We start from the raw sequence: 24,385 nt of genomic DNA, 5'->3' as shown, positions 1-24,385 counted from the left end.
GAAGCTCCTTTGGGCAAAGATAAAAGTTCGCAGATACTTCTTGTTGGATCCTTCAAGTTGTAGCCCACATTAACAAGTGGCATCAATATGGTTCGAAAGGAAGAATATTGGATCCCGTTTAGCTAAGGCCCACATTGACAAGTGTCCCTTGAATTTTGTAAATTCTGGTAATCACGAGAGCATGAACAAAATTTCACAATGGTGAAGAGTCATCTTGATGGGGGTGACTTTCCACGGGTGTAACCACCCGTGGTGAAGAGTCGCCTGCTTAATTTTGGTCTCCAACAATCTCAAAGGCATGTAGCAGTAATGCAGTACTCTCAAGACCAACTCGAGTAATTTTCATGATCCTTGTCCCCCACTCTCTGTCTCTCTGAAACAATCACACGCACAAGCAATAGATTTGATTATGAAAATGGTTGCTTTGGTTTATTCTTGGCCATGGTGCCTCATTTTAATTGGCATTCCTTATACTCTTCATTTTTTTTTGGTTGTCATAGTCTTTCATGTTTGAGACCCCGTTTTAATTGTTAAATTTGCATCATCTATGCTCTTTGGATGGCACCATGACCAGATGGAGGTGGGAATTATGTCATGTAGGCAGCCAGTTGGTAAAATAACCACCGCCGTGCCGGGCTGGGGGGGTGGGGGATTAAGAAGAGTGTAAGGGAGTCAACCATGAAAGAGATCTGACCAAAATATTACACAACCATAAATAGTGAATTGTTACATGAACATTTGTTCAAGATAGAGATGAGTTTGTTTTACTTTGTTGGTTTACCTTTGCTGACAGGGGCTGCTGCTTATTTTCTTCTACAAATCTAATACAGGTTGTGGAGATAACAAAAGGAAGTAAAGTCAAATATGAACCTGACAAGAAAACAGGTCTGTTCAAGGTTTGTGCATGTTAATTATCTCAAGATATGAAGGACCATACTAGCATCTAAATCAATTTTAAAACAAGGGATCTTACTGAAGGTTAAATTTATTCAAATTGTTGGGGTGTCTCTAATCAACAATCCTGTTTTCAAGGAGATTATGATGCTTCAATCTATTTATTTTCCTTCATGCATGTCTTTTTGTTGATAATATACTGGTGTTGGACATGATCCCAGGTTGATCGAGTCCTCTATTCTTCGGCAGTATATCCTCATAATTATGGTTTCATTCTGTGCACACCCTGTGAAGATAATGACCCAATGGATGTTTTAGTCCTCAAGCAGGTGACTTGATTTTTTTTTCTTTTTTCTTTTCCTTCTTTTCTTTTCTTTAGTAATCATTAGAGGATGGATACAAGGTTCATTAAACTACCTCGAGCACAAGGTCCTAAAAACAGCAAGTGCTAAACCCAAAAGCTTCATGATGCTCCAATCTTTCATCATCATGTCACAAATTTTTCATGTCACAAGTTTTCCTATCAGAACTTGATCTGAATACTCCAGAGGTCTTGGATCTCCTCAATAGGATTCAGACCCAGGACTGCATCTAAATAGAGGAGAGTAACCACCATTTTGCAAAGCTCTCTGATAGGTGCCTGAAATCCCCTACCACTCAAAACCACCTTCTTTATGGAGTGCTAGGAAGTTAATTGCTGATGCTATCCATTCTTAATTTACCAGTTTTGATTTTTCTGTAGGACAAAATGTTTCTTCTTATCTTATACGCTATTTGTTTCCTTGTCTTGGTAGATTCTTATAAACCACTGATCATAGGTAATTGCATTCCACTGGTTACTATATAAGTGTATTGATGATTGCTATTAACTATTTTTGAAACCAATTCTTCAAACAGGAACCGGTTCTTTCTTGCTTCTTCCTTAGAGTCAGAACCATTGGGCTTATGCCTATGATTGATCAGGTACTAATCTGGGTATAGAGAAGTTGGAGATTTTCCAACTGTAATCAAAGTGACATGCCTATTGGTTGTGGAAACAGGGAGAGAATGATGATAAAATTATTGCAGCCTGCATTGATGATCCTCATTGTCTCGCTGAGATCTGGTGTTTCTTTGAAGATTGTATCCTGTCATGATACACATTTACAGAGCTTAATCCATAAAACAAATATTGCATCGGTTATAAATCTGAATTCCTTGATAAATTATTCGGATAAGAAAAATGAGAACAAGGAAGTTGCTGTCAATGAGTTCTTGCCTACAGATATGGCTCGAGATGCCATCCAGTACTCCATGTAAGTTGCTTCCAACTACAAGTCTATAAGATTCTGATAAAAGCAGTACTGAACATTGCCCATTTGTTAAATGTCATTGTTATGCATTAATATGCTAGCAAGTATTCATCAAAAGAAAACAAATTGCAAGGCCTGATGGATATTCCTGCCAAAAAAGCGAGGCATGATGGATATTAAATTATTCTTGAGTTATTCAAAAATTACATGCTTATAGATCATATTATGTTTTTTCTTTTTTCAATTCAAAGATGCAGTGCTGATTAATCTCTCCTTCTTTTTCTTCTTCGTATTTTTTAAAATATTTTTTATATGCTACATCATGTTTTATTTGTTTTGGTGCTTGCCCCAGAGCTTTTTGGGTAGGATTAATGTATGGCAATGGATATGAAGATTGGTCTTAAGCAATTTTAAACCACTTTCTGTGGGAGAACATATTTTGCCAAAACTTTTTTTTTTTTTAATTAGCGAAATGGTGCAAGTCCCTTTTTGAGAAAGGATATGCTAGCATCATTACAAATTAAACTATCAAAGCACATTTTGGAATATGACTGAGAATTCTTTTAGAGAGTATCAGTAGGATAAGTCACAATACTCCTCTTGGTTTTGATGAGTGTCTAAAGACAGTGGCAAGGTATGATCTTCTTGTTCTTGTTCTTCTTTGAGAAATGATAACTGATGTCACCAGCATCTCACTAAGAAGGTGCAATAAGTGGAGAAGAAAAGAAATAGGTAGGAAACCAAACAACAACACCAGCCAGAGACGGTCCAACCTGGGTGACAAAGATTGACATAGATAGGTTGCTGAAGTTCGATTGAGAGAGAACAGCTGCCAGTTTTGTACTGCAAGACAATCGCCGGCAGATGCTAGCAGCAACAACTATTCATCTTATCTCAGTTTCAGTTTCTAGTGCTCATTGCTTCTTTGGCTGGCCATAACTGCTAATATATGGTTGGTGGGTGATTCTTCAAGTGTAATTAGATGTGCGCGTAAAAGAGATGCCTTCTGATATTTTCTACCATCTCTTCTTGAATGATGTTTGGGATTTGACAATCAGCAACTTCCGAGTCGCCAATGTGTTTAGAGAGGCTAATGCAGTGGCAAGCTATATCTTGGGAGTGCTACCTTGTCTGATTGTGCAGTGGAGCTTGCTGAAGTAGCTTGGAATGATAAGCAGCTGAGTTTTGTTTTCCAGAGTGGTGCCAACAGGTAAAACCAGTACAGTAGTAGACAGAGAGATGATCCTTTCCATCTCAGCCCAAATAGAATGCACAGATAAACAAGAGGTTATGGTTCAGAATAGGGATTTTCATCGAAACAAGAATCATAGGAGGGAGTATTTGTCATTATCATCATCACAACTATTTCATCATCATCCGACCTATTCGTGGCCATGTCTAAAATTCTGGAGGTTAGAAGATTCTGACATAATGTTAGACAACTGTAAAGAATGAATGTTCATAGCAAGTTGACATCTGATTGTACACTCCCTATTTCAAGCTTAATAGGTTTGTTAAATTAGCAAGGCATGAGAATTGTGAGTAGCTAGCAATTTTCAGGATTTTGAGGAGATTAAGCATAGGAGGATGAAACCCTTGCTGCAAAATGGACAGGTTGTGGTACGTATAGAGTATAATTAACTGGGTCAGATAAACAAATGCAGGTTTGAAAGAAAGAAGAAACAAAAGTTATCACTGAATTGATTAAATTATTAGGATTGTCATAAAAGGCCTTAGAAAAGTATCACGCCTTGCCTTATGATGGACATGAGAGTTGGTTATGATAACAAAACAGAAGATTGACGGAATTTGAGATGCAAGCAAGGAAGCATCTCTAGATCAGGCATTCCTCTCTTCAGCAGCATAGAGTGCTTTAAGTTCCTCAACATCATCATAGCTGCCGAGAAATATTGGAGACCTCTGATGAATATTAGTAGGAACCAAGTCAAGGGCCTGCACAAATCATGATGTGAAATTAGCTGACCAGGACTTAGCTGATGATCTGCACCAAGCTGAATAGGAACTACAAATGTAACGAACAGCAATAAAACTTGTCCTAGCCTGACAAGATACCAATACAATGAGCAAAATGAGGGCATTATCCGACACGAAAATGTGCATCAATATTGACATGAAATCAACAACTACTCTAACATTAATGAAATGCTAAACATTATGCAGACCCAAAACTAAGCATTATTTGCTCAGTGGAAACAGACCATACAAATCCTTATATTGGTCAAAAATAAAAGCACTTCTCGTTTTTTTTAAAAAAAGTTGTTAGAACTTAAAAGTGATGTCTCTCCATCTCTTGCTTGCATGTTTTGTTACTGCTTGCTCTCCACAACTATCTCAATTTATTTTCAACCCAAAAAGCTAGATTTCTTATTTACAAAAGGGAACATGTGGATTACTGCAAATTAGAATGAAACATGATTTTGGTATGGCAAAAATGTCAACGCATCTGCACTAAGCTGAATAAGAACTACAATTGTAACAAATGGCAATAAAACTTGTCCTAGCCTGACAAGGTACCAATACAATGAGCAAACTGAGGGCATTGTCCAACTGGAAAAATGTGAATTAATATTGACATGAAATCCACAACTACTCTAACATTCATGAAATGCAAAACATTATGGCAAACCCAAAACTAAGCATTATTTGATCACTGGAGACAGTCCATATCAATCCTTATATGGGTCAAAAAATAATAGGTCTTTTGTTTTTTATTTTAAAAGTTATTAGAACTTAAAAGTGATGTCTCTCCATCTCTTGCTTGCATTTTTTGTTTTTAAAATTGTCTGGTCTTAAGATGCTGGAAATGACTGAGAAGATGAATTTGAGAAACAGTACTTTTGAAGAACAAAATAAGTCATATTTATTAAGTGTAGAATGATTCAGTTAATAACAGGGCATATGTTACATATCAAAATAAAACAGTGAAGAAGCAAATTCTTCATACCCGCTGCTTCCCTGTAAAAGCTTGACCACCAGCTTGCTCCATCAAAAATGACATGGGGAACACTTCATAGAGAACACTGTTATATAAAACACAACAATCAGCGACATATCTTTGGAAACTGATATAATTATTTCTGCAGATGGGTGTGATGCATAACCACTAGCCATGAATGGATATGGAAGAATTCTAGCCTACAAACATACCGTAGCTTTCCATCTGGACTCTTCTTATCTGCAGGATACAAAAAGATGCCTCCATAGAGAAGAGTACGATGGATATCAGCAACCATGCTGTAGACCATTGAGGAACCATTCATGAAATGAAAAAGATGGGAAAGCAGCTTTTCTTTTTAGTGAGAAATAAGTAGGTATTAAAATATCTGATTCCAATTTAGGGCATATATAAAAAAAATACATAAAACGGTCAATTTGCTAGGTGCATATCAGATATCATATTTCTGCAATATAATTGAGATCAAACCGTGCTCTTAAACCCATCTATAAGAAATTTAAAGAAAAGTCTGCTAATAGATCAAACCAAATTATTGGTATTTTAAATATTGTAAACTGATAACTACCTATCACAAAATTAATAGGTACCAGATCTTATTTTCTTTTCCTTTTCCATATCCTTTTCTTTTAGCAATACAATGGCAGTATGCCACCTTCAGAATTTGAACCATGGGCCTCTTCCAATGGTAAGCCTTAAGGAGAGGGGTGCCAACCAACTAAGCAAACAAGCTCTCTCTCTGAGGCTAGGAGGGAATCCATCCCATATATAAGTACCTGGGCTGGTCCTAGACTTGAAACCAGGGTTTTCACTTGGGGGAATTCCTACCTGTATTTTGGGGCGAAATCTTGAGGGATAACACCACTGAGCTAGTGCTCAGGTCAAAACAGTTGTTAAGAGTTACCAAATCAAATATGGAAAACTTAAAGCAATGCAACTCTATATAAAGAGAAATTCTAGAATTTTCATTAGAACTTGATTTTCTGATGTCTATTGTAGTACAATAACACTAAGTATTTTATTCCATTATCAAGGGAATGCATAGAAAATGAAGTAGCTCTAATCAAAATAAGGGTAACTCCAGTTACAAATATTAAGTATTGCAAATCATCCAGATACCTTCCAATATATCTCAGAGATTTTGGTGAGCAACCATCCTCAGGAAATTTGCATTTCTCCACAAACCTATAAATTAATGAACGATACGAAATTCAGCACCAAATATTTAATGAATTAAATTTAACAGGTTGAATCATGCATACTTTGCTGTAGGTCCATCCCAGTTTTTGGCATTTCCTTCATTCACTGAATATATTTTGCCTTTCTTTGGTATCTACATTAACAAAGAGATACGACATGATCACATGACTATGATGATATATCATGGCAGAAAAAAAAGATGCTTGCTTAGAACTAATATAGCCATGCTCTACGTGGTAGCACAATTCACATAGCATGCATACACTAGATCATGAATTGCTAAAAGCATTACCCAGATAAAATGTCGCCATAGGTTTACAGTAAACGAATGAACAAATAGCTTGGCCAATGAGGTGGCAGTTATGAAAGCAAGATCTAAGTAAGAATCATAGTATCACTTGATAGATAGAGTATCTAACAACTCATACCTTTATGTTTGGATGAGTCAGTATGAACTCTCCAAGAGATGGATCTAGTGTGAAACCATTGACGCCACTTCCAGTGCTCAATACAAGCTGCAGTGTAAAAACTTGGAGGTCATTAAGATATTGGAAGCAGGGCAAACAGCATCAAAGAGGATGACTAAGACTAGTGATTAGTGAACATATACACAAAAGAATGGCCAAGCACAAGCTGAACTAGTCATTTTCCTCTCAAGAAACTAGCTCTGAAGTAGAAAAATAATCAAAATCCATGTTTAAGAATGTTACAGATATCATGGAGGTGCTAAATTATTCCAAGAAAAAAAGAAAGATTCAGAAGAAATGCGAGGATCAGTTTACCGTGCAGGAACTTCCGTACATGCAATAACCAGCTGCCAGCATATTCTTCCCTGATTGCAAAACATCATTTATAGTCACTTCATTCTTATCCTTTACCATGTAAATCCCAAAAATCTGCAGACAAAAGCAGCAGTAGCAATAAATTAATAAGAAAATATTAAATAGTTTTCAGAGCTGGATAAAAACTGAAAGGTTAAATGAGAACCAATTATGATATTTTCTGTTGGTATAAAGGTTAGTCAGCAATATTGCAAGTTTTAGGGCTGGGGAAAGACCTTCCATGCTCAATCAATTCAGGATTTTCAATAATTCCTTCCTACTTTCAGTAGTTATTTTCTTCATACAAATGGATTGCTTTGATGAGCCCACAAAATGAGAGAATTAATCTTCATATCATTATAAAGCCACAATTCATAATGTCATTAACATAGAATAAAGCCAATTAGCTGTTATACGAACCAAGCGTAAATTTTATGACTTTGGTGACATGATCATAAATTCATAACAAACAAATCAACTAGTCATACCGTTCCAATGGAAACACCACAGTCTATGTTAGAGGAACCATCCAGTGGATCAAAGACAACACAATATCTGCAGTATCGAGGATAATCCAAAAACCGTATATTAGCAAGAGTCCAGATAATCCAATAGAGAGCACTCAAGAGCAGAGGCAATCAGCACACACTTTCCACGCAGTGCTGGATCCACAAATATTGCCTCCTCATCCTCTTCTGAAACAAGAATACACTGCAAAGGAGATTTCAAAATCATAAATTATGCATTGCAAGCCAGCATTTCAAAGGCTCATAACGCAAAAAAAAAAAAAAAAAGGACCCAAATCTTTTAAGACTCACTGTTTGTCCACTACTTATCAAAGCTTTGACAAAGACTTCATTTGAAAGCACATCCAGCTTCTTTTGGTCTTCACCCTGAATTCAATATATGCATGTCATCATAATATCCTTTGTTCCAAAGAAAAAAAAAACTGCATGAATTAGGATGTCCATTGAAAATTTTCTTCCTTATTTTCTTTTATATATATTCTTGTTTTGAACTGTAAACTCGACGTATTGAGCTCAAATTCAGCAAGAGCTTGCCTGGACATTCTTCTCTCCAGCAAGTCCAAGGAGCTTAGCGAGGCCAGCCTGTCGAAGTGAATGATAAAAAATACAAGATAAAATAACTGATGACAGAAGGAAATGGCATCACCAACTACAAAGATCCTGGAGACAATCAAATCTAGCCACAAATTAAAACCAGAAATAATTTCGATTCAAAAGTCATTCAAGTCTTCTGCAACCTATTTGCTTAGAAATCCACTTCTTTCATAGCTGCTTCATTTTAACCTGCTCACCCCATTCGATCTCCCGAAACAAGATGCAATTTTTATTACAGAAATCAACCGTAAAAATAAATAGCAGTCCTACAATTTAACTTTGTTGATGAAATTCACATCGCCGAGAACAGGAAAGAAGAACAGAGACGCCTTGTTGAAGAAGGAACGAAGGAGCAGCCACCGGAGAACAAGTTACGGCAGATGTCAAGGATAAGTCTCTTGCATGCTATTCCTTTCGGAAATTAATATTTCCTCTACCTACATAAAAAGAATCCAAGAAAGAAATAGAAGAAAGAAAAAAAAAACAAAGTGGAAATTCCTATAGAAGTCTTCCCGAAAACGTCTCTTTCCATCAAGCACACGTACAATCACCATAAAATTACGAAACAAAAAAAAAAAAAAGGATTCCAAATGTCTCTTGTCAAAAAAATTTCGAACATCCAGGAAGAATCAGAGAAACATAAGAAGGAGGAAGCAAAGAAGCGACCTTGTTGACGGAGGTGCAGACGAACTTGCAGCCGAGGACGATGTGGCTGAGGAGGATGGTGAAGTCCCCCCGCGACTCCGGGTGCTTCGTCTGCTCGTTCAGCACGTGCCGCGTTATCGTCATCAGATCCGTCCGATGCGCATCCGCCGCGTGATCCATGATTCACCGATCGCTCCTCTCTCTCTCTCTCTCTCACTCGCTCTCGCTCGCTCGAAAGAAGAGCTGTACCAGGAAGGAGAAAGACGGCGAGAATATATAAATAAGAGCAACTATCCGCGGAGTCGACGACACGTGGCCGGTCCGCCGTGAGCCCGGCCTCATGGCTACGGTGAGGATTACGCTGGCTCTTTCTCCAAGTTCTCCGCGTGTGACGCTGGCTCGGAGGTTATGGTTATTTTGTCTTCTGATGGTAGCCTCTTAAACGGAGGACGGGATGTCGAAGGAGTCGACGGGCTATCTTGAAAAATAACTAAATATTTTTTTGTTAGCGAGTCTTTGCAAGTGCGCATAGAGAATTTTGTGCGGCCGCGTGATCTGAGGTTTCCTACTATTCACTTGAAGTCTGGTAACTCTGGTTCATCTACGAGGGAAGGTACGAGCTTTATCATTGAAGGTCTAAACTCTGGAGTTATTATTACTAGTGATTGTAAGATCTTTGACACTTTGGCATCGGAGGCTAAGCTAAGGGTGGCATGGGCTGGGTTGAGCCATATTCGGCATGTGCTGCGGACCAGAGTAGTTATGCTTGGGGTGATTTAGCTACGGTTATCGATTGGATCTAGGGAGGCACTAACAGTGTGTATGGGTGTCACTTCTTGCTTCAAGATATTTGGGTCATGATCAATGGTGGCATAGTTTTTCAGGCCAACAAGTCGGAAACTGAATGGGGAGATGCCTTATGGGTCGGAAAGAGGAAGCTTCTTAGGGCACTCCGGAATATGTTTTTTTTCGATTTTTTTGGATGTTTTTTAACTAAAATTATATGAATCATCCATTTTAGCCAAAATAAATAAATAAATAAAAAAATAATACATTTATATATATTGCAACGCTGATATCAACATGGATGGTGGACGGTGAAAGGCTATTGGGTATATAGAAGTTTGTATGAGTTGCAGTGCGGTGAAGCATCAGCTCCTCGTCAGCTTTTACGGGAAGTGCGGGCGGCATCCGATTCGACTGCCAGTTTCTTGGCCGCGGATCCGACGTGTTGCTTCGAGCAGCAATACTAAGGGATGTACATCAACATGGGTTGTTTCTTACAGGGTTGGAATGATAAGCATGCATTTAAGCGATGATTGCAATTGACTTAGAGATGGAATTAATAGATTGTTGAGCTTTAAAAAATTAAAAATACTAGTCGTAGACACATGCCCTGTTGGTTGGTTTTGATTAAGTTGCATTTTATTATATTATATAAGAATTATTTTTTAATATAAATTATAAGTAGTGTAACAATATTTTTATGATTTGTCAAACGGGGTACTCTAAATAAATTTGCTAAATGCTTGATTTTTTTTTCCGTAGGCATTGACTAATACTTGCATAATTGTGAGCATAAGTAATTGTAATGTCCAAGGAGATTTGCCAATTCGACTATAATATCAAAAAATAAAACATAAAAAAAAATTCAGGCCCTATGGTGTGTTTTCACCCACGTCACTTTTTTGCTGGACCTAATTACTTAGCACAAAATCTACATGAGTCTCTCTTTTCTCTCTCTCTCTCTCTCTCTCTCTCAACTCCTAAAAATGTCTCCTCTAATAACATTGCTGGTCCCTATATTTACTTTTCCCTAATTAACCTCTTTTTCACATCCTCTCTCACTGATTATGCACCAGAATATTTCTTCATAACTTCTCTATTATTAATATTTTTATTACTCTCTCTCTCTCTCTCTCTCTCTCTCTCTCTCTCTCTCTCTCTCTCTCTCTCTCTCTCTCTCTCTCTGATCATGCACCAGAAACTTTCCTCCTAAGGCCTTCCTTAGTATTTTCATTACGCTTCTTCAAATATGATCATTAGATCCTCTTTCCTTAAGCCACACCTCAACATAATATCAAATTTTCAAAATTTGAAATTCTTTTAAAAACTAGCTAGAAGTGTCTAGTACTTCTATTAAACAAAAATATAGAAATTAAAAAAAATTATTTTATTTAAAAATTAAAAGATTTTATTTTTATATAAATTTTAGAACTAAAATTTTATGAGAACTCCACTATTTTATTTCTATGCGGATTCTTATTAATATTTTAGATTGTTTATATAAATTTATTATAGTGTTAGTTTAAATTATAGTTTGTATTATCAAGATTTAAGAATACAGAATATTGCATCAATTTGGTATCAAAGCATTCTATTCTTTCTACCTCCTGAGCTTGTATTACGTCATAATCTCATCTGATGACTAGTCTAGCAAAATCAGAAAGTAATAAGAACAAAGAATTATTATCAGGGACTAATATATATATATATCAAAAACTATCCTAATCTGATGACCGCTATTAGACTTGCAAAAAGTAGCTACAGAAGGTATGACCAAATGGAAACTACCGTTAGATATTTCTTTTTTCTTTTTTTTTGGTGAAAAACCGTTAGATATTTCTTCCATGCAAGCCAATGTAGCCATACTTATCTTACAAGAAGAAATAATCATGTTCTTGAAGACCAAGGCTGTTCTGATTTCACGTGAATTCTGGCGCGCTGCCATAAAGACGCGACAAAGCATTAGAAACCCAAGGAGATTAGAGTATGGTCGAACTGAATCAGTTGCTGAGCATGGGTGTCTTAAGCTATGCATTAGGACCCAATTTTCAGATTAAAGACTTCTAGTCCGTTTCTGCTTTTAATTTTTGCTTTTAGACCAAGCTATGTCTAATTAACTGCAAGTGGGTTGTTCACTTTATTAAGAACTAAAATGCACCAACGGAGACGGTACAAATTGCATGAACCACCAAACCACATGGGAGAACATCCAAATGTAGGTTCACACATCGGCAAGAACAGATCCATGAACAACTACAAAAGGAATAACATCACATCCAATTCTCATCAAAGGGAGCAAGATACAAAACTATATAATAACAATATATAATTCGTCACCGTGCACTGGACGCAAGACAGATTCATTGACATAAAGTAGTTGTGGAGGCTGTGCGCCACCAATAATCTTCCAATAATCTACTATTTTCTTTGGGAAAAAAAAAATCATGACACATAGAAGGCTGGAAATTCAGCACGCACAGAGAATCCAACAGACGATTACAATGAGTACATCAGATTTTTCATCATTATGCGGTCTACACCATGGATCAGATTTCAGAAATCTCACAAGGGTTCCTGATTTTCCACTATTTTATAGAATGGTACAACATTGGTTGGTCTTCTTGGCCTGCTTGTAGAACATCTGTTTAGAAGAAACACCAAAAATAATCAGTGCATGCAAGTATGTACATGTTGGAAACTCTAGATGAGGAAGGGCGCAAGGCAGTTTTTCATTTGCTTGGATGTCAAACATAAGTGTATTTTCAGACATCATACTAATATCGTTTAATCAGCTCGCTTAGAACAATAATATCTTGCACCAATGTTCATATTCTTAATATGATACAAATGAGTAAAACACATTTATAATTATCAATTGTACATGTAATGCCAAAACGAAAGAAAACAAATGAAGGGCAGGCATTTAATTTGCGATGTGCACTTGATAAAACTGCAGATAATTGTATTTAACTATACACATGGAAATCAAATAATATTGAACACCCCTGTTCATATGTGCGTTCATGCCTCCAACACAATAGGATGGGGCATGTGTTCTTGTGTGAGTTGAGTTACCAGTGTGGCAGTGTGCAGATGATAGGAACCATTTTTCAGCATGAGTTTTAACGAGCTAAGAACACTTAAATGCATTGTCTGCTTACCTGCGAGGCTGCACTAAGATCTGAACTCTTCTCAACTAAGCTATCCAATCTCTCCCCTCGAGCAAGCACACTATCAATGGTCTTATGCTGCATCAATTTCAACAAGCATGTGTAAGGACACCAATTAGCAAAAATTAATGCCAAATAAAAAAATCATGCCAGTGAATTCTGATGAAACTACCCTGGAGCTTTAATGTTCATTTTATACACAAAAGGCCTACAAAGGTACTCTTTAAAATCTCTCGTTTTTGTTTCAATTTATTCTTATTGATGTGGATAACCATAAGACTTGCAGTGTTCATATCCATATTCATAAATAACTGATCCCATGACGTCTTGTCTCTTTACTAGAGTGTGGCATGTGCAATGCACGTGGCGTAGGAAACATGGAGGTGCAGGGCTTCTAGAATCATTGTGACCGAGAGTGAGAAACACATGCAACAGGAAGTGCCTCACGATAGGTTTAGCGGAGCTTGCACTATATAGTAGAATAGATTTGATTAATGAGGTTCTGTTCTAACAGAATATCCAAATAACAAGAAGAAAACTACAGGTATTATGAATGAAGTAGAACGATTGCATGTAATACACATTACTGCAAAGAGGTTCCCCCAAACCTTATGGTATAGAGAATGGCTTTGTTAGTCTTGCAAACTGAACACAAATGCCAAAATCATAAAAAGGGAACTCCAGAAACACTTAAAATTAGATTAGCATGTTGTCTCCACTTCCTGTTATGAAGTACAAAATTACTTCCAAGCTTAAGGCCTCAATTTCCAAATTGAGCATGAGAATCTTGATAAACAATACAAGCACATTGAAAACTTGAACCCTATGGGCACAACACGTCTCTTCTGTTTCCTTAAATATCAAGCATCAACAATCGTCACCCACAGGGTGGACACAGAATGTTCTCACGAACAAATTCTTCTCTTCTAATAATCAATCTCACACCCCTAATCACCAAATAGTTGTGAACATATTTTCTAAGATGACAGGTAAAATCTTTTGGTGGGAAATTTATCATAAACTTTTTCTTACCACTTGAGTGAGTCAGTAATAAGTTTCATCTTAGCCAAAATTGATATCAGTCACCATTTTATTTGGTAATATAAACTGATCTCCCATGATTTTGGTTTATCCATTCATGCTCTTGTGCTTATAGAAATTGAAACTGTTAGGAAACATCATAAGCTGAAATAAATTGAATGAATATGAAGACATAATATTGCTAAGGTAGAGTTATGCTAGTATTAGTCTAATGTCAATATCAATAGATTATTACAATAAATTTAAACATAGCTTCATAATTAGTGTTATACATAATACAAAATATACTTGACATTTTATTTATAAAATAATATCGGTGATGAAGTTTTATCTAATGATATTTGAAAAAAAAATGTGAAATATTATTTCATTTCAAAAAAATATTAACGGAATTAAATATATTTTATTAGGTATTAAAATGTCTCATTTGTATATTATATAATGTGTCCTTGCTTACTTCTAATAAAATAGATCATTAAGCCAATGGGATGGATACATCAATTTCTAGTAGGCCTACCCCATTCTATATCCTGATTAACTAGCTGATCTAGTTCACCTGGTGTCTTAGACCCTAGATTTGTCCCACAAAATGGCCTCTTGGCCAATTATCCAATGAGCAGCAAAATTTCCCTCTCACCAAATGTGCATACACCTAAATCCTTCAGAATTGTTTATTAGCAGTATCAAACCCAGAAGAATTGATCAGGTATCTGATATCCATTTCTAAGAACCATTCAGCTATCCAACTACCTGAATTATCTATTGAACACATCAACTAGATATCATTTAAAATAGCAGCACAAACAACATCTCCCGCCTTTCTATATTTTTATTTACTAGTTCTTAGACAATATCTATACTATATTATACAATAAGGAACAGGCCCAATAGATTCTCTTGTGAATTTACAGAGCGAAATGGACTTAGTTTTGCCTAGAAAAACATTATCTCAAAATCATACCATCTATGGCATTTTTAGTAAATATCAAAAACAAATTGTTTTATTTCTTTCTTTCTGTTTGCAAACTACAAAAGCTATTATCCCTCCAATTCTAGAGATCGCTCAGTTAAGTTCCAATTTAAATGATTGACGAGTGCTTTCTCCCATCCACCAAGCATACATCCCCCAATATTCTCTCTAATCTTTCCTCTTTTTTAAACATGCATCACACATGCCCAAGTTAATATTATATTATGGAAAATGATATCAATTTATAAAATAGCTATGTTTGATTGTCCATTATTCTGGTATCTTCGTCAATTCATTACTTTTAGAATGAGAAATCAGAAAATCTAAAACAACTAAATTTAATTATAAAATAGTTAAAAATTCTTTTAACCTTCTTCTCGACCAAGATAAATGAAATCTGGATTTATATCAGCAGTAGTTTGCCACTGAGTTGAAATCTCAAGCTTTCAAAAAACTTGGATTTGAAATATTTCCAATCGTCAGAATTAAGGCAATGCACTACCACAGCTTTAAGTTTACAACTCCCATTAAACATGGGGCAGAAGGATGGCTAATTATAACAATGCACAAGTATAGCAACATTACAGAAGAAGCAGGTTAAGTCAGTTCAAGAAACCCCTTAATGCTTCCCCAAAACTTACGCAACCAATCTCAAAGGAGAGGATTGTTCATTGGAACATATCCCTGGTAAAAAGATGAATTTGTTCATGCAACATACTATCTTGAATATAAAATGAGTTTGAAGATCCAAGAGGTGAGCTTCCTATCAACTCTCTTAGCTAGCATTCAAGAAAAATTCCAGGTTTTGATTGATCATTTGTTTGGAAGTAAATGAAATATGATAAAAATTTTGAAGTATCTAACTCAAAAAAGTTCACCGAACCCTAGTCCAATGGTATCATTGCCTGTTTCACTTTCCAAAAAGTTAAGGTCCGTATCAATTAAAAGCAGTTCAATGGAACAATATAAGGTCAGATGGATGAAATAAGTTAGGGATGACTACAAATATGTACAGCAACTTATCAAGAGTTTCCAATACCACAAAGTACGGAAATGAACAAATAAAATCACGGAGAAACTCCCATGGAGGAGGCATAGAAATTTAGGAAAATCCCCTAAGTTCCTGCTTAGTCATTCTTTAAGAAGGAAGCCAAATGGAATACAACTCCATGTGCACTATGGCTGCATTTAGAAGTGGAATAAGTTAACACGAAGCAAATAAGTTAACTTATTCCTACTCCTCATCACTCCGGAATTAATTACTCCATTTTCTTGGGTTACACGGGGTAAACGGGTTTGGAAGGGGGGAAGTCATCAACTTTTCAGAAATACCCATTTTGCCCTTCTGAACAGTGATATAATCCACAAGTGTTCCAGTGAGTGTTTAGCTGAAAAGGGTTGAATAACTGGGTTAAATGGCTTTTACTCCCTCTTATTCCACTTCCAAACACAGCCTATCTCTTGCCGCTATATCCATCCTTTTCATCATCAGAAGCAGATCAAATTGCATTTTGTTTCCAAATACCAAATGAATTGTGCCAGAAACACCTTACAATTTGTCCATAACCTTGGAGAGTGCACATTAGTATGCCATAATTTCCTTTGGCACAAAAAGATGGGGTACAGCGTGCAAGACAAAGCGTCAACATACACATGCACCCACATAATCTTGAGAGTCCTAGAAAAACTCACTCTTGCCAGCACATAGTTTGTAGAAATATTTTACTCATAAAATATTTGCATTTCATAGATTTAACATTCAGAAGATTTGCATTTGGTTTTTAATTAGCATTTTTTTTGTACAACTTATCAACAGTCATCCAGGTTCCTTTGAAGTCCAAGATAGCATGAGTTAATGCACTGCACTAATCAATACATTCCGCAATAATTTGGATTTCATACAAGTCACTTTGAAGTCGATCATAGTAAAGGCACCAAGAATAAGGCCTATGATTTGAATACAGCAAAAATGACCTCTCAAAACATTGCTCCAATTTGAATAGTGAACATCGAGTAGGGACGAAAAGTGCAAACTATGAATGATTATATTTTATCATAGAACTTCAAACCTGTGAATTATAGTTTAAGCTCCAGATAGCTCCTTCTATGATTCCCCCCTTTTTCTAGTCAGCAATGTCTGTCCTGCTGTTGTGTTCTTTTATATAGTATATGTTATCTAGTAACTGCTAAAGCATGTATATTTTAAGTGTTCTATCAGCAGATCTGAATCATATATAACAGCAGACCTGAATATATAGACATCATGTCTCAGGTTCTCTGTTCATTTCTAACTTCCATGTTCTAATAATTGTCAAGTAGCTATTCCTTGATCAGTCACAGAAGCAGAAAATAAGTAAAAATGTACAAATCATGATGCAGGTAAACTAAATCAATGTGAGCCCACTCAGTCCTTTAATCATTACTTACCAGAATAATTTTGGTTTCATCCAAGTCCCTCTGAATTTTCAGCAATTTGTCAGCCTCTGCAGGATCCTAAGAAAAAGATAAAACCACAAAAATGAAATTAGCAAACAAATATGGTAGTGGTTCCAGTTCAAGACAAATTAAGGCAACATGGAATCAGATGGTATCAATGTAGAACTCCTGTAATAGTTAACAAAAGATCATGTATTGGTGTGGAAAACACGCTCAGATTCCAACATGAAATCAATCAGTATGTCTAAATTGTCTGGGATACTTCTAATAGAGTTTTCAAAATAATGTGTGTGTGCGCGCGCATGTTGCATGCACAAAATCTCTGACAGTTATCACCTAAATTTTCTTCCATAAGCAAAACATAAAACATGTGAACAGTAAACAAAAATATTATATTTCAATTAAGGCATATGTGACAACATTTCTTCGAGAGGTGCTCATGGAATTCTATCTGAAGCTGCCACTTCTGGTGACACATCCGACACAAAGGTTATGGGCTTAATAAACATGGGAGAATACAAACCTGAAATTTCGTCAAAGCTTCATTCAGATATGGCCATGGTTGAGTGGCATCAGCCTGTACTGCTCTCCAAGAATCCCCAAAAGTCTTCTGATATTCATCTAGTACCTTCAAAGCATTTCCAAATATTTTATAACTATGAAAATTAACTAAAAGAAACTAAAGACAGTAATAAGTCTAACTTTATTAGATGGTTGTCTCAACTGCAAAAAAGAAGTAGCCATGATCTGTCACTTTAGTGTCAAAACATTAAATAATGCCCCAATCCAAATAACTAGATCCTAAAACTCACAACCAACAGGTATCATCTCACATAATTTGGTTCAAATTTCAAAAATTTATGACAGAAAACAGATTTTTTTCATCCAGCAGCAACCATTAAATATCGAATATCCTTTTGCTTCAAATACCATAGCATAAGACAATATTATAGACAGGAGGTCAGTGATAATGCAATTATGAGAGGTAAATCATGAGATGTTTTCTTCTTGCAATGGAGGAATCAGAATTCCCAAAGCTTATAATTGTCTGAGAAATTTATTGGATACAATCAGCAAAAGCAGATAACAGCACAAAAGTTGGGTATGGATTGGGGCTTGCCCCAGGGCTCTCAGCCCTTTGCTTAGCATTAAAGATTCTGGGTTCACATCTTGGGTGGTGCATCCCAAAATATTTGGGCTAAGGTAATTATATTATATCACCGCCATCTATGCTTATACTCAAAACTATCAAGTTAAATAAGAACCTCACCCATTTGTAGTCTCTCCCACATGTATCACACTGCCAAGCTCTAGTATTTGTAATGTCAGCAATAATAAACGAGAAAGCAAAATAATAAATTCCATTTTGAGGAAAATGAAATTACGGAAAACCAAGCTAATAGGGAATAGTATATAAATGAAAATGCTATCTTTGTATGCGATGGATAACACATTGTCACATTTGCCACCTCAAACCGGATGTTACATTTCGTCAATGGTGATAACTTTCTAGCCATATGTCTCAAGGCAGTGAATCTCTAGTTTCAGCTTGATTGCTAAATTCTCCGGACATGAGAGGTAAATCAGCATGAAGCATTATCCACAAATAGTGTGCTGTGCAAAATAGGAGATAACATTCTCTTATTAAAAAATTGAAGGCATTTGGACCAATAAGGCTTGATATACTTTAACACTGTATAAGTACACCTTCTACCATCTAATATGATATAAAAATCATCAATAGGCATGGTGTATAACTTTGCACCATTCTCCTTTACCCTGAAATATATTTTTCTAAATATTTTCCAATTATTTAACAGTATATTACTCATAAACAACAACTAATAGCAACGTGCTCCCTTTCCAACTCTCTGTCTCCTTTTTAACCATCAATAATACTAATTAACTGAATTGTTCTTAAAGTTTCATGCTGTTAATGTTACAAATATCAACCTTACTGAAGTACTGGCCCTTAAGAAAGATGAAAGCATACAAGAATATGTTAAGCTATCTTCCAAATCTTGGGATAAACCTTTAAAATTGCATAAAACTGTATACCCTTTGCCACATGAGTACTCTTGAGAAAAATAATAGTACAATATTTTTTATTATGAACAAAAGATAACTTCAAAATCGTGAAAAAAAAGTTATAGATAGAACATATAAAGCTACAAATACAAGTATTCAGATAGCAAAAAGATCTGCAATGTGTATAAACAGTCATATCATATGAACAGAAAAAGTTTCCAAGGTAAACTTAGTGCAAGTTAACGACAAAGACTTTTGCAACTTTCTCCAAATAACATTACAATGGGGAATTAGTAGGGTATCAAAGAATTCCATTACCGTATTTAGGAGAGAAAATGCACTTCGCACAGGATAATGATCATCCATGAATGCCAATGCACAAAGACCATTTCTATTGTAAGAGTGCACCTTGTATTCTACAGGGAACAAAAAAAAAGAATCAACAATCAAAAATCTTGGTTGAATTATTCCATGAATAATATAACAAAGAATTAAAAGGAAGTTATTGTAATTTAGGTCACTAGGATAGAAGTCTAGTTATGCATCGAACCATTTAACAACCACTTGCACATATTCACATGTCAAGTTTAAATGTTCCTTGAATCCATTATATTGAGCATGTAACAAGGCAACCATATGATCTCTACCATATATTGTTTCATTTTTTACATTTTTATTTCTATCTTCATAGTATAAACATCAAGTAAAAAAGGGAATTGAACTACCAAAATCACTAGTCCATATATGTTAGATGATCAGTGACCACTGAAGGAAAGGAGAAAGTTTCTCCTCATGCATCAGAACCATGGAAGGCATCTGTATTGTACATCAAGCCAAGCCAAGAGGCATTAACCTTCTATGGCCTTAAAATAGAAGCCCTCCAATTTTTATGGAGACTCACATGCCGCACACCATGATTAAACCAGTAAAAACACTCTGAAAACCAATATACAATGGAAAGACACCTCAGGCGGTGATTTTAGAACAGAATAGAAGAAGTAATAGACAAAATAAGAAAGAACTTCTATGAATAGTCAACAGGCATAAGTTCTAGACATGCAGATTCCCGAACAAGCATGTTCTTAGGGATTCAGCTGTTAGAGCCCAAGTTCTAAAGCCCACAACATTTTCTAACAATAGCTAGTGGATAAATTTCTATTTCACTGAAGTCATGTTAATATGGTTATCAAAAAGTGGTAGTGATTTGAAATTCTTACAAGTTATCTTGCTAAGTTTTCTTTGAAAATCCAACATAGTTTTCCTCTGGAAATTAGCAAAAAGACCAATCAAATCCTGAACATCGAGGATCAGCTAAATAGATCCTCACTAACTGATTGCCTTCATTAGAATCAAGAAACATCCGTTAAATCCCTTACCAAGATTCCCTCAGATCTCTGATACACATGCCCACACCATCTCAACTTATTTTCCATCACTTTGTCAGCAATTAGCGCCACTACCACATTTCCTCTCATGAAACCATACAGGAAACACTCCAAGTTTAGGGCATCCAAATATTTCATCCCCAAGAAAAGCCAACACTTCAATCCCAAAAGTATTGATATACAGTACAATGCGATCGCAGGAGAAACATTCAGAACTTCTCAAAAAGAAACAGAATTTTGGTTAATTCTACCGTGAAAGAACCAAGATTCTCCAATTCCCATCAAGATTTTGCAAATTAAGGCATCGACAAAGCATGTAGACCAAATCTCCGTGGCAACTACTCAAATCAAGTAATTGGAATCTAAAGAACTGGATCGAAAGAGGGCATAGAGATCGGGAAAGGACCTTCGTGCTGGACGGACTGGCGCTGGCCGGGCGGCGTCCTCTTGGCGACGGTGCGGGCGACGAAGAGGATGAACTCCTTGGCCGCCGTTCTCTGGAAATAGCCGAAGTGGCTGACGTCGGAAGCGTTGGCGAGGACCACTGCCTCCGCCGGCCCGGAGGAGGAGGAATCGCCGGCGCCGGAGCATTTCAGGACGAGGAGCGAGGTGATCTTCATCGATCGGACGCCGTGGAACCCGAGAGAGAAACCCTAGGGATTCTTTCCCTCTTTTCCTCTCTGTTCTTCGTCGATCTCCCTTCGTTCTCGGCGAAAGGGGAAGGGAAGGAATCCAACAGGAGGACACGGCGAGGAGACTGTTATAAATGGAGGTGGGAAGAACGGAATTGGATGCTAGCTTTCCTGGATTCCGTTAGCCGTCTGGTGCTTTATTAGAGAGAAACTGCTACATTATTTCATATTATTGTATGTACTTTAAAAGCGGCAACCAATGTGCCGAAGTCTTTTTTGTTTTTCCTTAGGTTCATTTTAATTCTATCTTGTAGGATAGGTCGAAAGCACTTTATGAAAAGCTCAAAAATCTACCAAAAGATGGACAATGCGGTTGATAGAGTTGTCTCCTTTGCAACTTATCATGCTGGAGAGTTTCTTTCGAAGAACTAAGTGTCTATTCCTTCTTCTATTTGCCAGCTTCTTTTCTGATTTTGTTGACTGCACTTATACACGTTCTGTGTGAGGCATCGTTGTACCAAAAAAAAAATCCTAAAAATCTTTTCTCACAAAATATGAGTATTTGATAAAAAATTTGAATCTAGAGCACTTTCTAACTGCCATTTTTCATTTGCCCCTTTATATTTATATAATTTGGTTATGGTTGTTGTTGCCTTCGGACATATGCATTGAGGTTTTTATGCACAACGAGAATTTGCTACCAAATATACTTCGTCCATGCATGCCATATGTACCATCATTTCATGCATTGTATCACACAAACATAGATGAATAGAAAGCAAAGATTCCATGACACCAATGTCACCAATTGATTAATTATTTCACTGTTATGGTGGTCATAATAAAAGGTATGTGCTTGTTTTGGATTTTCTTTGGAATAAGATTATATCACTGAAGGAGAGGTGGAAATAAAAATCTTATGTATGCAATGTGTCTTTTGGATAAATAATTTCTATACGAGAGAAGAGATCCACCAGTATATAACTTCTGAAATACATGCCATCCTTCCATTTATAATGCAAAATCACTCCTTCCACCTGAATAAGAGAACATTTCTAGCATCATTGTTTCAGAAAATCTACTTTGGAAGTGGCAGATGGCTGAACTTAATATTCCATAGCATTAGAAGTTAAAATAGCATACTTTTGCAGTTCTCTTGGGGTTGCTTAATGAAAACTAAGGTGATATCAGCACTGCTGACCTGAAATTCACATTTTATTATATATGATCCGAGGATGGTTTTTCAGCTGATCTTTGCTTAGAGTTCAGTATACGTCTATACTATCCTACAAAATGAGACAGAAATATGCCAAAAAAAATTCCATCTTGTAAAATTCTTGACCAAGCTGCCCACTACATATTTAGTTAATAAAACTTAATCAAGGATTATATATGGAATATGGACAGCTAGGATGCTCGTATAATTTAATTCCTTCGAAAACTTTGATGGAACCTTAGAATCCAACCTCTCATCTTTGGGAATAAATGATTCGCTCATCTTTCATAAAAGTCGCTAGGGGTGGCAATTTACTCTATCCCATCAGATACCCGATCCAATAAAATCCTAATAGGATAGATTTTATCCGATCTGCAATAGATTCCGGGCTGGTGCAAGTAATAATAAAGCCTATTCTGAACCCAACCCCTATATACATAATTCTTTATAAATCTCCTCCTTGAAACAAAAATTTGAGGAAAAAAAATAATTTTTATAGCTTTACCGTACTCGATCCATCAAAACTGCCCTAACTCTACCTAGTCTATCCCAGCTTGAGACTCTAACCCATCCTGCCCCATCCCTGGATAAGCATGAGATAGGCATAGATAATGGCCTAGCTGATCATTACCGAATTTATTGCCATCCCTAAAAGCCACAGCCTGAAGGACGCACACAAGTACATTCCCTCAGCTTGCGTTCAGTCAGTACTTTATTGTTTATGAGCCTCCAAAGCCATTGCAGCGATGGTTATTTTAAGCTATGACTGTAATAGGGATGAAAGGACTGGTATGTTCTGGAAGTGATGATGCTATTTTCGGTGCACATTTATAAATATTTATATGCATGTCGTCAACATGCTCGCTTACAATTTCTTCTTGAACTCGTTATTGCTCAAAAAAGATGATCACAAATCCAAAACTCTTTCCAAGAATTTATTGAAGGCCTCTAACATATGACAAGATGATGTAATCCAAAAGATGAAAAACTTAGATGGACAAGGCTGAATGGAAGGCAAGGATGGAAAGACAATTATCTAAGATAGGTACTCAACTATCAGCCTTAACAGACTGAGAGTTAGCCAAGAAGTTATACGGTAGTAACTCTAGATTCACTAGATCTTCCAAATGAGAAGTCACTATTTATTCCTCACCAAATTTCATTGAACTGAATAGGCAATGTCATCAAGAGGTGGCTGAAAAAAGATTGTGATGTGCTGCATCCTTGACAAATCTAAAGAAGGAGAAAGTCTTTCTCCATTGCTAATGTAATTATGTTTTCGATGTAAATTTCTCCTTTTGCATGGGACAACTTAGGTTCTAAAACTGGGCCAAGATAAGCTGTTCTTCTTCATGCATTTTTGAGCAACAACACCGCCACCTTAAGCAAATAAATAATCTTTGGTGGCGTGTTCCCTTTCCTTTTCCTTTCAATCAGGGATAACACTCTTTACAGAACCAAAAATCTGGTTCACATCAATGTAAACATATAGAAGGAAAGCTTATATAATAAAAGCCTTACTGAAAAATATTCCTTTGATAAGTATCATTCCCCTAGATGATAAATTACTGCTGAGTTTTGCTGGAATATCTGCTATATTTGGCTATATCAGAAGTCAGAACAAAATCATAGTGTAGATAGGCATAATCAAGAAAGTTTCATGAATTATGAACCACTAAAAGCAGAATAACTATTCTCAAACTTGACCTCACTCAAACGCATTCCACCAGAAATTGTCAAAAAAAACATTCAAATTTCTTTTTTGCTCAAAATA

The 24,385-nt window shown here is 36.2% G+C and overlaps 2 protein-coding genes across 2 annotated transcripts; both read right to left on the bottom strand.

The window, feature by feature from the left end:
• Positions 1 to 3,851: 3,851 nt before the first annotated feature.
• LOC103704352 (fructose-1,6-bisphosphatase, cytosolic-like) lies at positions 3,852 to 9,365 on the bottom strand. The gene is made up of 12 exons (XM_008787603.3): positions 8,969 to 9,365; positions 8,243 to 8,290; positions 8,000 to 8,074; positions 7,831 to 7,892; positions 7,670 to 7,736; positions 7,143 to 7,256; positions 6,789 to 6,875; positions 6,423 to 6,493; positions 6,280 to 6,345; positions 5,355 to 5,441; positions 5,152 to 5,227; positions 3,852 to 4,139 (listed from the first exon to the last, which is right to left on the bottom strand). The coding sequence occupies exons 1-12, from the start codon at positions 9,125 to 9,127 to the stop codon at positions 4,026 to 4,028; spliced, it is 1,026 nt and encodes a 341-aa protein (XP_008785825.1). The 5' UTR covers positions 9,128 to 9,365; the 3' UTR covers positions 3,852 to 4,025.
• A 2,648-nt stretch (positions 9,366 to 12,013) lies between these two features.
• Positions 12,014 to 21,601, bottom strand: LOC103704351 (VAMP-like protein YKT61). Its single transcript, XM_008787602.3, has 6 exons — positions 21,170 to 21,601; positions 19,697 to 19,794; positions 17,874 to 17,978; positions 17,342 to 17,407; positions 12,895 to 12,981; positions 12,014 to 12,374 (listed from the first exon to the last, which is right to left on the bottom strand). Exons 1-6 carry the CDS (start codon positions 21,381 to 21,383, stop codon positions 12,324 to 12,326), a joined length of 621 nt encoding a protein of 206 aa, XP_008785824.1. The 5' UTR covers positions 21,384 to 21,601; the 3' UTR covers positions 12,014 to 12,323.
• Positions 21,602 to 24,385: the final 2,784 nt, after the last annotated feature.

This window comes from Phoenix dactylifera, chromosome 1, assembly GCF_009389715.1.
Source record: "Phoenix dactylifera cultivar Barhee BC4 chromosome 1, palm_55x_up_171113_PBpolish2nd_filt_p, whole genome shotgun sequence".
NCBI lineage: Eukaryota > Viridiplantae > Streptophyta > Magnoliopsida > Arecales > Arecaceae > Phoenix > Phoenix dactylifera.
The sequence above is the reverse complement of the archived record's forward strand: the minus strand, read 5'-3'. Positions and strand labels throughout refer to the sequence as shown.

Coding starts and splice junctions, on each gene's coding strand:
- LOC103704351 (XM_008787602.3), bottom strand. CDS start 21,383: ATGAAGATCACCTCGCTCCTCGTCCTGAAATGCTCCGGCGCCGGCGAT. Junction 12,982..17,341: donor ATGAAACCAAAATTATTCTG/GTAAGTAATGAT, acceptor AAATTGATGCAG/CATAAGACCATTGATAGTGT. Junction 12,375..12,894: donor ATCTTAGTGCAGCCTCGCAG/GTAAGCAGACAA, acceptor TCTTCTAAACAG/ATGTTCTACAAGCAGGCCAA.
- LOC103704352 (XM_008787603.3), bottom strand. CDS start 9,127: ATGGATCACGCGGCGGATGCGCATCGGACGGATCTGATGACGATAACG. Junction 8,075..8,242: donor CTGGAGAGAAGAATGTCCAG/GCAAGCTCTTGC, acceptor TATTGAATTCAG/GGTGAAGACCAAAAGAAGCT. Junction 6,346..6,422: donor TGGGATGGACCTACAGCAAA/GTATGCATGATT, acceptor ATTAATTTATAG/GTTTGTGGAGAAATGCAAAT.